Below are 12,937 nucleotides of genomic sequence, written 5' to 3' on the forward strand. Positions count from 1 at the left end.
ATGTAATCTTTATTAAATTAAATATGTTTTATTTTCTTTATATTATATACTCCCTCTCAATCACTGTTTGACTATTCAAATATCTCTTTATCAACTTTGACTTAAAATATTTTTATTTATATTATATATTATTTAATGAAATTAATATATTTGAAAACATGTTTAAGCCCAATACATTCATATAAATTCCATCAAATAATACACAATATAAATAAATATATTTTAAATTAAAGTTGATAAAGAAATACTTGAAAAGTCAAACATAGACTATTAGATTGAAACGAAGAGAGTAATATTTATATTTATATAATTAATAAAAAAATAACAAATAAATGTTACGTTAGTTTAATTCCCCTGTAACTCTGCAACACCACAACACAAACATTTATAAAAAAAACTCTTATCATGACACTAACACACAGTGGCGAAACTAGGATTTCTTTCACCGGGGGCAAATTTTTTGTTTTTAATCGTAGCAATTTTTTTGGACAAAATTTGAAGATTTTTGGGACAAAAGTTGGATATTTTGGGGCAAAATTTGAAAATTTTGGGGCAAAAGTTGGAGAATTTGGGGCAAAATTTGAAGGTTTTGGGGTAAAATATGTAGGTTTGAGGGCAAAAAATAAAATCCACCGGAGGCAAAGTCGAAAAATCCAAAATGTTTACACTGAAAAAAAAAATCCCCCCCCCCCTTAACACTTTCGCCCCTGCTACCACATCAGCATAATTTTTCGTTACAACTCGACAACATATACACAGGTGCTTACCGCAATCAATGGTGTAAGGGTAAATATTACATATAAATGTATGCATTAAATGGCATTAACTTATTATAGAGATGAATACAAAGTTGAAGTGTTAAAACTAGAACCATTCGAGTGGTGGCTGAGTGGTATCCTTGGTTTCACTTCGGTGGGGCCAGGGCAAGGGGTAGAGTGGATTCAAGTTCGAATCCCACTCTTTAAAAATACCCGTGGTAGGCTTACTTACCATAAGCCGGGTTGCCCCTGGGAAGGTTTTACCGACCTATTCAGGACCCAGATCCGACCCGCCTGCCCCTCGGGATGGTTTAAGGTTCGGATCCCTGTAATATGGTTCGGGTTTCCTGCCCGAACGCGTGTGTATCTGCAAATGATGACTAGGCTTCGGTCCGGACTGATGCAAGCTTGCCGTTCAAAAAAAAAAAAAAAAAAAAAAAAAAAATTAACTAGAACCACCCATACGTACCTGTCCAAAAGTAATGGTTAAAGTAATTGCTGTATTTGTTGATTGAAGGCATTTTTATCTATATTGTAGTACTCCATATCTTTCTATATATATACTTCATCTAAAGAGAATAACAAAGTGTACTTAGGCATCATTTAGCTACCATCTTCAATTCTTTAAGAAAATCATCAATGGCTGCCACTCCTGGATATCTCACTGATTGGCCATGGAAATCGCTTGGGAGCTTCAAGGTATAACCTTGCACTGCACATGTTTCTCTTTTATCTCTAGTAACCGCTATATATTCATCGTATATATACTACATATAACATATACTCGTAACTATTATAAATCAGTGGGTTTTTGTCTAACATATATTTAAAGGTGATTTTTGCTTATATAAGTATTCATTCATTATATTAGTAAAATAGTATATACAAAATGAAAACAAGTTTAGATGGGAATTTGACGCCTATAATTAGTGTTCTATGATATTTCTTGCATATATGTTATCTACATCTCATTATTGTTTTTGTTAGAATCAAAATAATAAGGGTACATGATGTGTATGGCTAGTTTACATGCTAGATCGAAAAACTTGTACGGTATGTTGTATTAAAAACTTGTACAGTATGTGGTATTAAAAACGGGCGTTGTGTGTAACTAAACTTTCAACGCCTAGTGCTATCTGGCATTTGTACACAGAAAGTTTAAAGGTTATCCCATGGTCGTTTTTATATACTTTTTTTTATCTGTGAAAAGAAAACATCGAGATTGAGGTTAACAATTGAAAATAAAATGCAGATTCTAATAATTAGGATGATTTATTAGGTAAAAGAATCGAGTTTGAGAAACCTCCAATAAAATTTCAATTTTGAATCTTATATATTTGTTTCTAATCGAATCCTATTTGTAAAAAAAATATTTTGTCATATATATGGTAGCCTAATACAAAATCTTTTTATTTTTCTATTTTTTTTATTTTAACTTTTTGACACACTTGGTCTTTGTGAGTTTCCGCAACTACATAAAGAGCTTGAATAGAAGTTAGAAACCTTCATTAATTAGTTAAAATGAGTTGGGGTGTCATCGTATTTCGGCGTTAAACGTTAATTAAATTCGAGTAATAAGAAAGAGGAAATAAATAGAAGTAATTAACATAAAGTGAAATAGATTAAAATTTTTAAAAAAAAAATTAAAAAGAAAAAAAACAAAATAATAATAATAATAATTATTTTAATAACAAAAACAACAACAATGATAATTGTAATTAATTTGCAATAGTTGAAAAGTCATGTGATTGATTTATAATAAGTGAAAAGTTATGTGATTGATTTGAATACTATTCAATGTGTTAGTTCAAGTTCGAGATATACAAATGAGCTCGTATAAATGTTAAATTTTTTAAAACATAAGATATAATAGTACTAAAAACTTTATCAATAGAAATACCTGTGCGATTAAATAGTTTGACTAAATGAATTTTCTTGTTATGATTCATGAAAAATATATAATTGAGTTGATCATTATATGGGTATTTAAAAGTTTGAGACCTTTTAAAAATTTGAGCTATGTTCAACTGCACACTTTACATTTATTTCGAAAACATCTTTATACGTGTGTATGTGTAATATTTAGGACAAAACTAATGATATATTATATTGTGAAATATGATGAAGTACGTGTTATTGACACCGTGGATAATAAAGACAACATATGACTACGTCACTTCGGATAAAAGTGAGCGAGATATTGGTCCAATATTAATATTTCCGTTTCTATTGTTACGAATGCTCAACAATCAATTTTGGATTTCGCTCTCTCGTTACAAAACAGCCAAGGGCGAAAACCGAATTCTTGATAAGACCATCGAGTTTGAACAAGTCGATCGTGAAAGAGACTGGTCAGTTAATCCTCCATAGAACTCTATCTTAATTTAGCTAATATAATTGAAAATTAAAGCTAATTATACATGATCATATCTAATTTAGTGTTTTTTTTATTGTATTTTGTAGGGATGATCAAATAATATTCAATGGAATATTGTATTATGTGGGTTATTATGCATTAGATGAAGGTAAAAATTTTCCGTTTTGGAGGTTAGATGGAGTGATCATTGTAACGTTGTTACATGTAACCGTGGTCGAGTTTCTGTATTATTGGCTTCATAGAGCTCTTCACCACCATTTCCTCTACAATCGCTATCATTCTCATCATCATTCTTCAATAGTAACCGAGCCAATCACATGTACGTAAATCTCAATTGTTTTTAGAAAGAAAATAAACTCACACACATCGTATATACTACAAATTACTAGATTTAACTATCCACTACAAGACTTGAACTCAACCCCGGTACAAAAGAAATATTGTAGTACTCCGTATCTTTTAATTCAATGACGAGTTATTATTTGGTTATTGATAATAATAAATAGTTATCATTAAAAAATCTTCACTAAATATTAGTAGTCATCACTATAAATATTAATGATCAAACAAATGGTTACTAGTGACGAATTTTAGTATTACAGTCTTTAATAGTGTTTTGTGACCAATCAATAGTGAGGACTTGACCTATTTATTTTGGTCACTAACTTTCTTTAGTGACAAATTTAATGTTATTAGTGACGAATAACTTTGTCACTAAAGTCTTTTTTTCTTGTAGCTCCTAATGCTTGGTAGGTAACTTCAATACCTCCATATAAAGGTATTCAACAGGTATATTATTATAATTTTTACTCTACCCCCAATTAAGATCAAGAGGTATATATATATAATATACAATATATAATATATATAATTATATATTAATATATTATACCGCAAACGGATTTCAAAAGTAATTTCTAATTCAAAATCGTTTTTTTTTTGACAAAATTTCATTCCTCGTCCCTGAACTTTACATCGACTTTGAATCCCGGTCCTTTTTCTTTTTTTTGTGCATTCCGAGTCCCTAATGTATCAAAAATCTGCATCCCTCGTCCTCCCGTCTAGATTCTGTCAATTTCAGCCGTTTGTTCAGTCATGTGCATATCATGTGGGGGTATTTTTGTCTTTTCAATGTTTTCTTCCCCAAGCTCTGCTTGATGTAAAATTCAGGGACGGGGAATGAAATTTTGTATTTTTTTTTTTTTTTTTTTTAAGGTATATTCACCTTCATCTCCTTCAACCCAAATTATAAACCCGTATATGAATCTTAACATAAACTGTAACTGATTGATTGAAATTAATTAATTTGATTAATGAAATTAAACAAAAATTATAAACCATCAAAGCTTCGATCTAGAACAAAACTCAAAATAAAGCTCACATTCTCTGTTAATGAACAAAACCATACACAATCAATAAACTCAATATGAACCTCACACATGAAACTCACCACCTAATAAACTTGCAGGCATCAAACCAATACACATAATAAACTCAACTAATGAACACAAATCAGTAGATACATCACGAAGTGTTGGGTGGTACCTGATGTAAATTACACCCATATCGACTACCTTTAATCTCCGGCGAACACCATCGACCACCATCGACTACCTTTAATCTCCACCATCACCCACGTGATACATCCACCAATGTTTACATGTTTTTCAGATGTCATCTCAGATCTGACCGATATTGAACCGCCGTCGTCAATCATATGCCATCTCAGACAACCATCGCCGTCGCCGCTGCATCTCCGGACAGAGATATCGTAACCAGACCGGAATTTTCTGGAGAATAGAGGGTTTGGGACTGAGACTAGGTTTTAAACCATCAGAATTAGACGAATATGTTTAAATTAGGGATGGTGGTGCGTGGTGGTGGAGAAGCTTAAAGGCTTCCAGATCTATATCTCCAAGATCTGAAAGTGATAATTTGAGATAGAAAATACCCTCAAAATTATGGGTTTTAATTTGATTTGTTGATTTTATAAAAGTATAAAAGTAGGGTTTTTAATTTGGGAATGATGAATATGAGATGATGAGGGTAAAAAGATAAATTAAATAATAAAGAAAAGAAATAATATAAAAAGACCAAAGTACCCTCATATGCTTTGCACATGACTGAACAAACGGCTTAAATTGACAGAATCTAGACGGGAGGACGAGGGATGTAGATTTTGGATACATTAGGGACTCGGAATGCACAAAAAAAAGAAAAAGGACCGGGAGTCAAAGTCGATGTAAAATTCAGGGACGAGGAATGAAATTTTGTCTTTTTTTTTTATTTTTTATCATTTTGATATTATTATAATTTTTCTTTTTACTATATTTCGATTTTTATTGAAACTGAACCAAATTCATATCTTCTTTTCGGTTCAGTATCGGTTTCAAATCACAATTCAAAGTAAACGAATGAAACTAAACCGGAATGAACACCTAATGGACCAATAGCCATTTATTATTAAATCTATGTCCATCTTGTCATTCATCAAATACACCTTTTCATCTTATAAAATACACTTTTCCATCTTGCTTTTCAGAAAAGGAAAAAAAAAAGAATTAGTATCAAAAATATAAACACTTTAAATATTGTACGTTGTGGTACTAACAAACCATAAATACATAGCAACGTGTCAACACACTCGGATTAGATATGGCCTCAAAGGGGCCAATTCGATTTAATGACTGGCCATATGCCCGTACATTCTTCTAGTTCACGCTACAAATTAAAGCATGATAGCAACGAACCTTAAAAGGGAAAAAAAGGACCATGTATTTATGAATGCATAAAATAAATAAAGTAATAAAATAACTACTGACGTGGTTCATTTTGGTGCAGCTGTGATTCACCCGTTTGGCGAGCACATAGCCTACTTCATACTGTTTGCGATCCCTTTGACGACTATAACCCTAACCAGGACATCATCTATTGTTGCGTTTGCCGGTTATGTGACCTACATCGATATAATGAACAACATGGGTCATTGCAATTTTGAGCTAATCCCGAAATGGGCCTTCTCAATCTTCCCTCCCCTTAAGTACATTATGTACACCCCTACGTAAGTATTCTCGCTCTCACGTACCCAAATGGACATTATCCTTGTCTTACATTGTTACGCTATAGTTGAGCTTAACATATGTTGGGTGGTCACGAAAAGGGTTGAAAACGGTCACAAGATAATTCAGTTAATCGCGTAAATTTGAGTAAATATACTCTTTTTTAAGTAGCGTGAATAGAAAAAGATTTATCTGTTTACTTATTTACTAGTTTGAGTTTGTAATTTTGTACTAGGGTAAAGTTAGTGGCCCATCGATCAAGTACTTGAAAATCATTGCTAAATTTTAACTTTAAACTCTAATAGGATAAAGTTATTGGCCCATCGATCAAGTACTTGAAACTCATTGCTAACTTAATTTTAACATTAAACTCTAACATAAGAAACGAATATAATAACTAAAAAAATTGGATTTGTCTAAGTTTAGCCCTTAGAACTAGGTTAAGAAATTAAAGTATGATGCTATAATAAGGTAGTTGGTGAGGTGGTTTGTGGACTTCTGAACGTTCTAAACAGATTCGCTATCTCAAAAAACTTTAGGGATAGCCCTAAGAGCTACAAATGTTTGTGGCTTTTTTGAGAGTAAAATTGAAAATTGGATAAAAATTGAAATTCAAAATTACTAAAACCGAAACTGATTTCGGTTCGGTTACAATTACAATCTAAAAAAAATATATATATATATATATATAATTTAAGCAAAACAATAAAAAAAATCGATTTTGAATTCAAGTTTGGGTTTTGAAATCGGTTTATGGTCTATATATGCTAATAATTTTATGTATTATTCGTTGAATTTGGTTTTTGATTTAAGCGAATTCAAAAAATTAAAAACCGAAAATCTAATTCAGATCGATTTAGAAACCAAACCGAAAATCACTCAAATTCAGTTTGATTTTCATTATTATTATTTTTTTCATTCGGTTTTTCAAATCGTATATTTAATACCCATTTTCTTCGATTGAGGTTCCATACATGTTACCACCTCTAATATAAGATTGTGTATATAACAAGGTCATCTAATTCAATAGCTCTTACTTATCAGCTTAAATTTGTCATAATAGGTACCACTCTTTACATCATACTCAATTTCGAACCAACTACTCGCTATTCATGCCATTTTACGACTATGTTTATGGCACACTCGACAAATCTACAGACCCATTGTACGAAAAATCACTACGGCGAAAAGATGAGTCTCCAAACGTGGTACATTTAACACATCTAACAACACCAGAATCCATCTATCATATGAGACTCGGGTTCGCATCTTTGGCTTCCAAACCTTACACTTCTCCTAAATGGTACTTGCGAATGCTATGGCCCGTAACAGTTTCATCCATGATCTTTACTTGGATTTATGGCAAAATTTTCGTCGTCGAAAGAAATGTTTTCAATAACCTCAAAATACAAACTTGGGCCATGCCAAAGTACAAGATACAAGTAAGTAGACAATCCTCTAACTTTTTCTTTCTAAAATTATATAATTTTGTACATGTTTTATGTATTTCACAAGATGCTCATCTTGGTTAGCGTTCCATTTAAATTTTGTAGTATTTTATGGAATGGCAAAGGGAGGCGATTAATGGGTTGATTGAGGAAGCAATACTTGATGCAGACAGGAAAGGCGTCAAGGTTTTGAGTCTAGGTCTAATGAATCAGGTTCGATTTGATTTTATCGTTTCGTATATGTCACAGTTAAGTACATATTCTCTTATATGGTTACATTGTTAAAACTTATATCAATTGTAGGGAGATGAGCTAAATAGAAATGGGGAGCTATTTATAAGAAAATATCCAAAGTTGAAAATGAAGTTAGTTGATGGGAGCAGTTTGGCAGTTGCTGTGGTTCTCAATAGTATTCCAAAAGGCACAACACAAGTTGTTATAAAAGGCAACTTCAACAAGATTGCTTACTCCCTTGTTCTTGCATTATGCCACAAGGGCATTCAGGTAATTTCATACTAGTATATATCATCTAGGATGACTATTTATTTTTAGTAGTGATCTATTAAAAGTTCTAAAATATATTTTAGCATTGACTGATTGACCAATGTAGGTTGCAGTATCTAAACAAGGTGACTATCAAAAGCTTAAATCAGAGTTGGAAGGAGGAGATAATCAAGATAACTTGGTTCTTTCAAGAACATACTCACAAAAGGTAAATGCTCTCTCTAACTTTTTGAATTATTTTTTATTTAAAAATTATAGGAGATAATATCATCATCATATATGTATATATTGTTATTTTTGTATTTTGTATAGGTGTGGTTAGTGGGAGATGGATTAAGCAAGGAAGAAGAGTTGAAGGCATCAAAAGGAACAATAATAATTCCTTACTCTCAATTCCCTCCAAATAGAATGAGAAAAGATTGTTTTTACTATTCTACCCCTGCCATGTTGACCCCAAAACATCTTGAGAATGTCGACTCTTGTGAGGTTAGTCATCATTTTCAAGTTTCACTTTTTTCTATGAATCTTTGTTTTACTATTCTACCCCTGCTAGTTTATTTTTTATATATTTTTTTTTAGAGGCAAACTCATACACACCAACCCTCTCCCTCTGCTAGTTTGGTGTGATTTTTTGTACCATGCACACCCTTATTCTTTAAATGTTCCTAAACGGTCATACCATAAACACTAATACCAATGTTGAAACAAGATTACACTATCACGCATGGGTACTTAAGTAATTTACCCTTTGAAATAATTTTGTGGTACAGAATTGGTTGCCAAGAAGGGTGATGAGTGCATGGAGAATAGCAGGGATATTGCATGGGTTAGAAGGATGGAATGTGAATGAATGTGGAAATGAAATGTTGAATGTTGATCAAATATGGAATGCAAGTCTTCAACATGGTTTTACTCCTCTCACCAAACCATTAAATTAAAACAATTTATCTTTTCTACGAGTATTTATATTGGAATTGTTTGGGTGTGCATCAAAGTTAACTATCGTGATTACTAAACATATGTTATATTTGATAATTAATAATAATAATGTACTCCGTAACTAAATATATTATACACATATCGTTACGTTGTTTTATATTGTATAAAAAAGGTTACATTATGTTTTCTGTTGACTTTGGGAAATTTACATTTATGTTTGGCAAATGTTTATGTCATGTGTGTGCTTTTTTTTCTTGGATCAAAACGTGTAAGTTGGCAGGGACACGCTAACCCTGTGTGCCGTAGCACCCACCAATCCCACCCCGAAAGAGACCTGTGCCGGCAAAGTACCTCCTCCCAGGTACCACAGTGACGGCAAGGCGATTTTTACCCCAGCTAGCTAGACCCCCGAAAACACTTCACAAATTTCCCCCCGGAGGGAGAAATAATTCCATGCGGAGCGCCCAGACTGAGAATCGAACTTGCGCCTTTCTTGGATCAAAGCTTCCCCCACTGTGGGCCCAGGGATCAAAGGCATCGGGTACCACTGAGCTATAAGCTCGTTGGTGTGCTTTTTTTTCTTGAGTTGGCTTGTTATGGTTGTAGTTGTGTTTGTAGCCTATTTTATATGCAGAATATTATTTAGAAGAAACTAGGGGTGTGCATGGTTCGGGTAGAACCGAAAAAAACCGAGGACCGGAGTGGAACCGACCCAAAACCGAAGTACTCGAATTTGTTTGGTCCGGTCCTTGGTCCATAAATTTAAGTTTTTTCGGGTTTCGGTCCGGTCCGGGTCAAACCCGAAAAAACCAACAATTTGGACCGAACCGAAAAATATAAATTTATGGAGAGAATAATATCCTTTTTGTTAATTTATTTATACATACATTCATTTACAAAGTCAACGATCCTGGAGAATTTGCTTTACATATATACTAAGATAAATATGAAAACAATATCTCAATAATAAAAGGAATTATACTTATCGATACTAAACTTGGAGCCAAAGAAATATAAGGAATTATAATATCATATAAACTCTATAAGGTTGGTTCTACTGTGTATATATATACATACGCTTTCATATTTATAGGATAAACAAATGGCTGCTCAATATTAAATTGTGTTCTTATTGATCATCATCCTCAATTTTAAGGTTTGCTTCAACACGATAACTCTACGGTTACGATCAATACGTATCCTTTCTTTCTTGTTTTTTTTTCCTATTGCTTCTATTATCGGTCACCATATATTTGTATATGTTTTATGTTTTATTTAATATGATCAACTTCTTTAATGTAGCATCTGTCTATTTTTAATTCTTATGGGTACAAGTTAATTTCATGTTAATTTTCTTCCGTTGATATATATAGTAAACTTAGGATTAGGATTAAGAAGTTGCAATAGCTATTAAGACAAGTTTGTTGCTTAGTCAGTAGCCACATTCACTTTTATGGTGTCATTTGGCACCATTCAAATCTTTTATATTTTCTGTAAAACACTTAAACTCGTAAGTTTGATGTATAGATATCTAAAATTGGTAAGATGACCCCATTCTTTTATTACTCCTAAGAAAATAAAATCGAACGGAACTAACAAGCATTTAGGCCATCATTTGAGAACCCATTTTAACATATTATCCTAATCAAATAGACAAACTCACGAGACTTTATTTGTTACCTCTACATGTTTGTATATGTAAAACTTTTAAGAAAGTGTCAAGTCCCTACTCTTATATATAACTTCATTTATTTGTTGTTGATGACTTACCGTGTGTGCTACGATTTAATGTTATTATCATATTGCTTACCGTGACTGTTTATGTTTTAGATGGATAAAGAAAATATTGAAATTTTATCCGGTAGTGAATCAAACGAAGTAGAAAAAGAGGATGTGCATGTTGAACCATCAAAGAAAAAACAAAAGACGAACCCGAAGGGATCTGAAAAAGGAAAAGGGACGAGGTCTGTCGTGTGACACCATTTTACACAGATTTATATTGATGGCATACCATACGGGCAGTGTAACTGTTGTCCCGAAAAAAAATATAAGGCGGATGGAATTAACAATGGAACTTCTTCAATGTTGAAGCACATGAGAAAGTGCCCGAACCACCCTGACATACTCAATAATCAAAAACAATTCTACATTAAGAAAGATGAAGATGGTGAAGGTGGCAACGCGAATATGTGGAATTTTGATAGCGTTTTAATTCGAAAGGCACTTATTAAGATGGTAATTGTGGATGAGCTCCCATTTTCTTTTGTAGAAAAAGAAGGTTTTAAAGAGTTTATGGAAGCTGCATGTCCTCACTTCAAAATCCCATCGCGTACGACTATATCTCGAGATGTGTCAGAACTTTTTCACAATGAAAAACAAAAATTAAAGGCTATTTTTAGAAATGGTAAGCAACGTGTGAGTCTAACAACTGACACATGGACATCCATACAAAGGGTTAATTACATGGTTGTGACGGCTCACTACATTGATGATTCTTGGAAGTTACACAAAAGAATAATTAGTTTCAAGCCAGTTTACAGCCATAGAGGTGAGGATATTGGAAGGGAAATTTTAGATTGTCTGCATGATTGGGGTATTGACCATCTGATGACGATAACTACAGATAATGCGTCTTCTAATGATACAGCTTTAGTATTTTTGAAAAACAGGATGCATACGAAATTGATATTGGGTGGCGAATACATCCAGATGAGATGTACAGCACACATACTTAACTTGATTGTTAAGGATGGAATGAAAAGATATTACACATCTGTCGAACGTGTACGTGCAGCAATTAAGTATATTAGGAATTCTACAGCTAGATGTGACCTTTTTAAAGCTTGTGTGGACGAGTTAAAGTTAGAGTCTAAAGCTATGTTACATCTTGATTGTCCAACTAGATGGAACTCAACATATGACATGTTGGATACTGCTGAAAAGTTACAAGAGACTTTCAATTTATATGAGAATAAAGATAGCAGTTATGTGCACGAATTAAGTAGAGAAATTCCATCTCCAACTGATTGGTATTGCATTAAGAAGCTCACCCAATTTTTAGAAATTTTTAAACGCAAAACCGAAATAGTTTCTGGTACATCTTATGTTGTTGCTAATTCCTTTTTCAATGAAGTGGTCGATCTACATTATCAATTAGATAAAGTGAAGACAGATCGTGACATGGAGTTTAGAGTGATGGTAAATGCCATGAAAGATAAATTTGATAAGTATTGGGGGAGCATTAAAAAGTTAAACATGTTGATGTATTTTGCTGTTGTGCTTGACCCTCGAATGAAGACGCCGATTGTGAGGTATGATTTTAAGCGTATATGCGATATGAAAACGTACACATGTTTGGAAGAAGAATCTATTGAAGAATTTCAAATTCGAGTTTATCATTTAAAGAGAAAAGACGTAGAGGATCATGTTAGTTTTGTTGATGATGCGATGAAAATTTTGTACGAGGAATATCGTATTATGTATGAAGAAGGAAGCTCAAATATGAATTCTGAAAAACAAGGATATGCAGAGAATATGATTGATCAAGAAAATGAATTTGTGGATGCTTTTTTGAAAGAAAGTGATAATAGTAATGTTGACTCGGCAACAGAGTTGGAGAAATATAAGTATGAGCCTCGTGAAAAAATGGTAAAGGTGTTTGATATCTTAACGTGGTGGAAAGATCATAGTCCGAGGTTTCCAATTCTATCGAAGATGGCAAAAGGTTATATATTATTTTAAAAGTTATATATTGAAACTCATTTGTTTTTTTTATTTCTTAATATGTTCTGTCTCAATTCGCTTTTAGATATATTAGCTATCCCTGTTTCATCTGTTGCTTCAGAGTCTGCA

The 12,937-nt window shown here is 32.7% G+C and overlaps 1 protein-coding gene across 1 annotated transcript; it reads left to right on the forward strand.

The window, feature by feature from the left end:
• The first annotated feature begins 1,238 nt into the window (after nucleotides 1-1,238).
• LOC139897202 (very-long-chain aldehyde decarbonylase CER1-like) lies at nucleotides 1,239-9,253 on the forward strand. Its single transcript, XM_071879870.1, has 10 exons — nucleotides 1,239-1,457; nucleotides 2,886-3,109; nucleotides 3,222-3,454; nucleotides 5,977-6,196; nucleotides 7,258-7,636; nucleotides 7,748-7,855; nucleotides 7,946-8,146; nucleotides 8,253-8,354; nucleotides 8,459-8,632; nucleotides 8,917-9,253. Exons 1-10 carry the CDS (start codon nucleotides 1,398-1,400, stop codon nucleotides 9,082-9,084), a joined length of 1,869 nt encoding a protein of 622 aa, XP_071735971.1. The 5' UTR covers nucleotides 1,239-1,397; the 3' UTR covers nucleotides 9,085-9,253.
• The last annotated feature ends 3,684 nt before the right edge of the window (nucleotides 9,254-12,937 follow it).

The sequence above is a fragment of the Rutidosis leptorrhynchoides genome, chromosome 3 (genome assembly GCF_046630445.1).
Source record: "Rutidosis leptorrhynchoides isolate AG116_Rl617_1_P2 chromosome 3, CSIRO_AGI_Rlap_v1, whole genome shotgun sequence".
Classification (NCBI taxonomy): domain Eukaryota; kingdom Viridiplantae; phylum Streptophyta; class Magnoliopsida; order Asterales; family Asteraceae; genus Rutidosis; species Rutidosis leptorrhynchoides.

Coding starts and splice junctions, on each gene's coding strand:
- LOC139897202 (XM_071879870.1), top strand. CDS start 1,398: ATGGCTGCCACTCCTGGATATCTCACTGATTGGCCATGGAAATCGCTT. Junction 8,355..8,458: donor CAAGAACATACTCACAAAAG/GTAAATGCTCTC, acceptor TATTTTGTATAG/GTGTGGTTAGTGGGAGATGG. Junction 8,633..8,916: donor AGAATGTCGACTCTTGTGAG/GTTAGTCATCAT, acceptor TTTGTGGTACAG/AATTGGTTGCCAAGAAGGGT.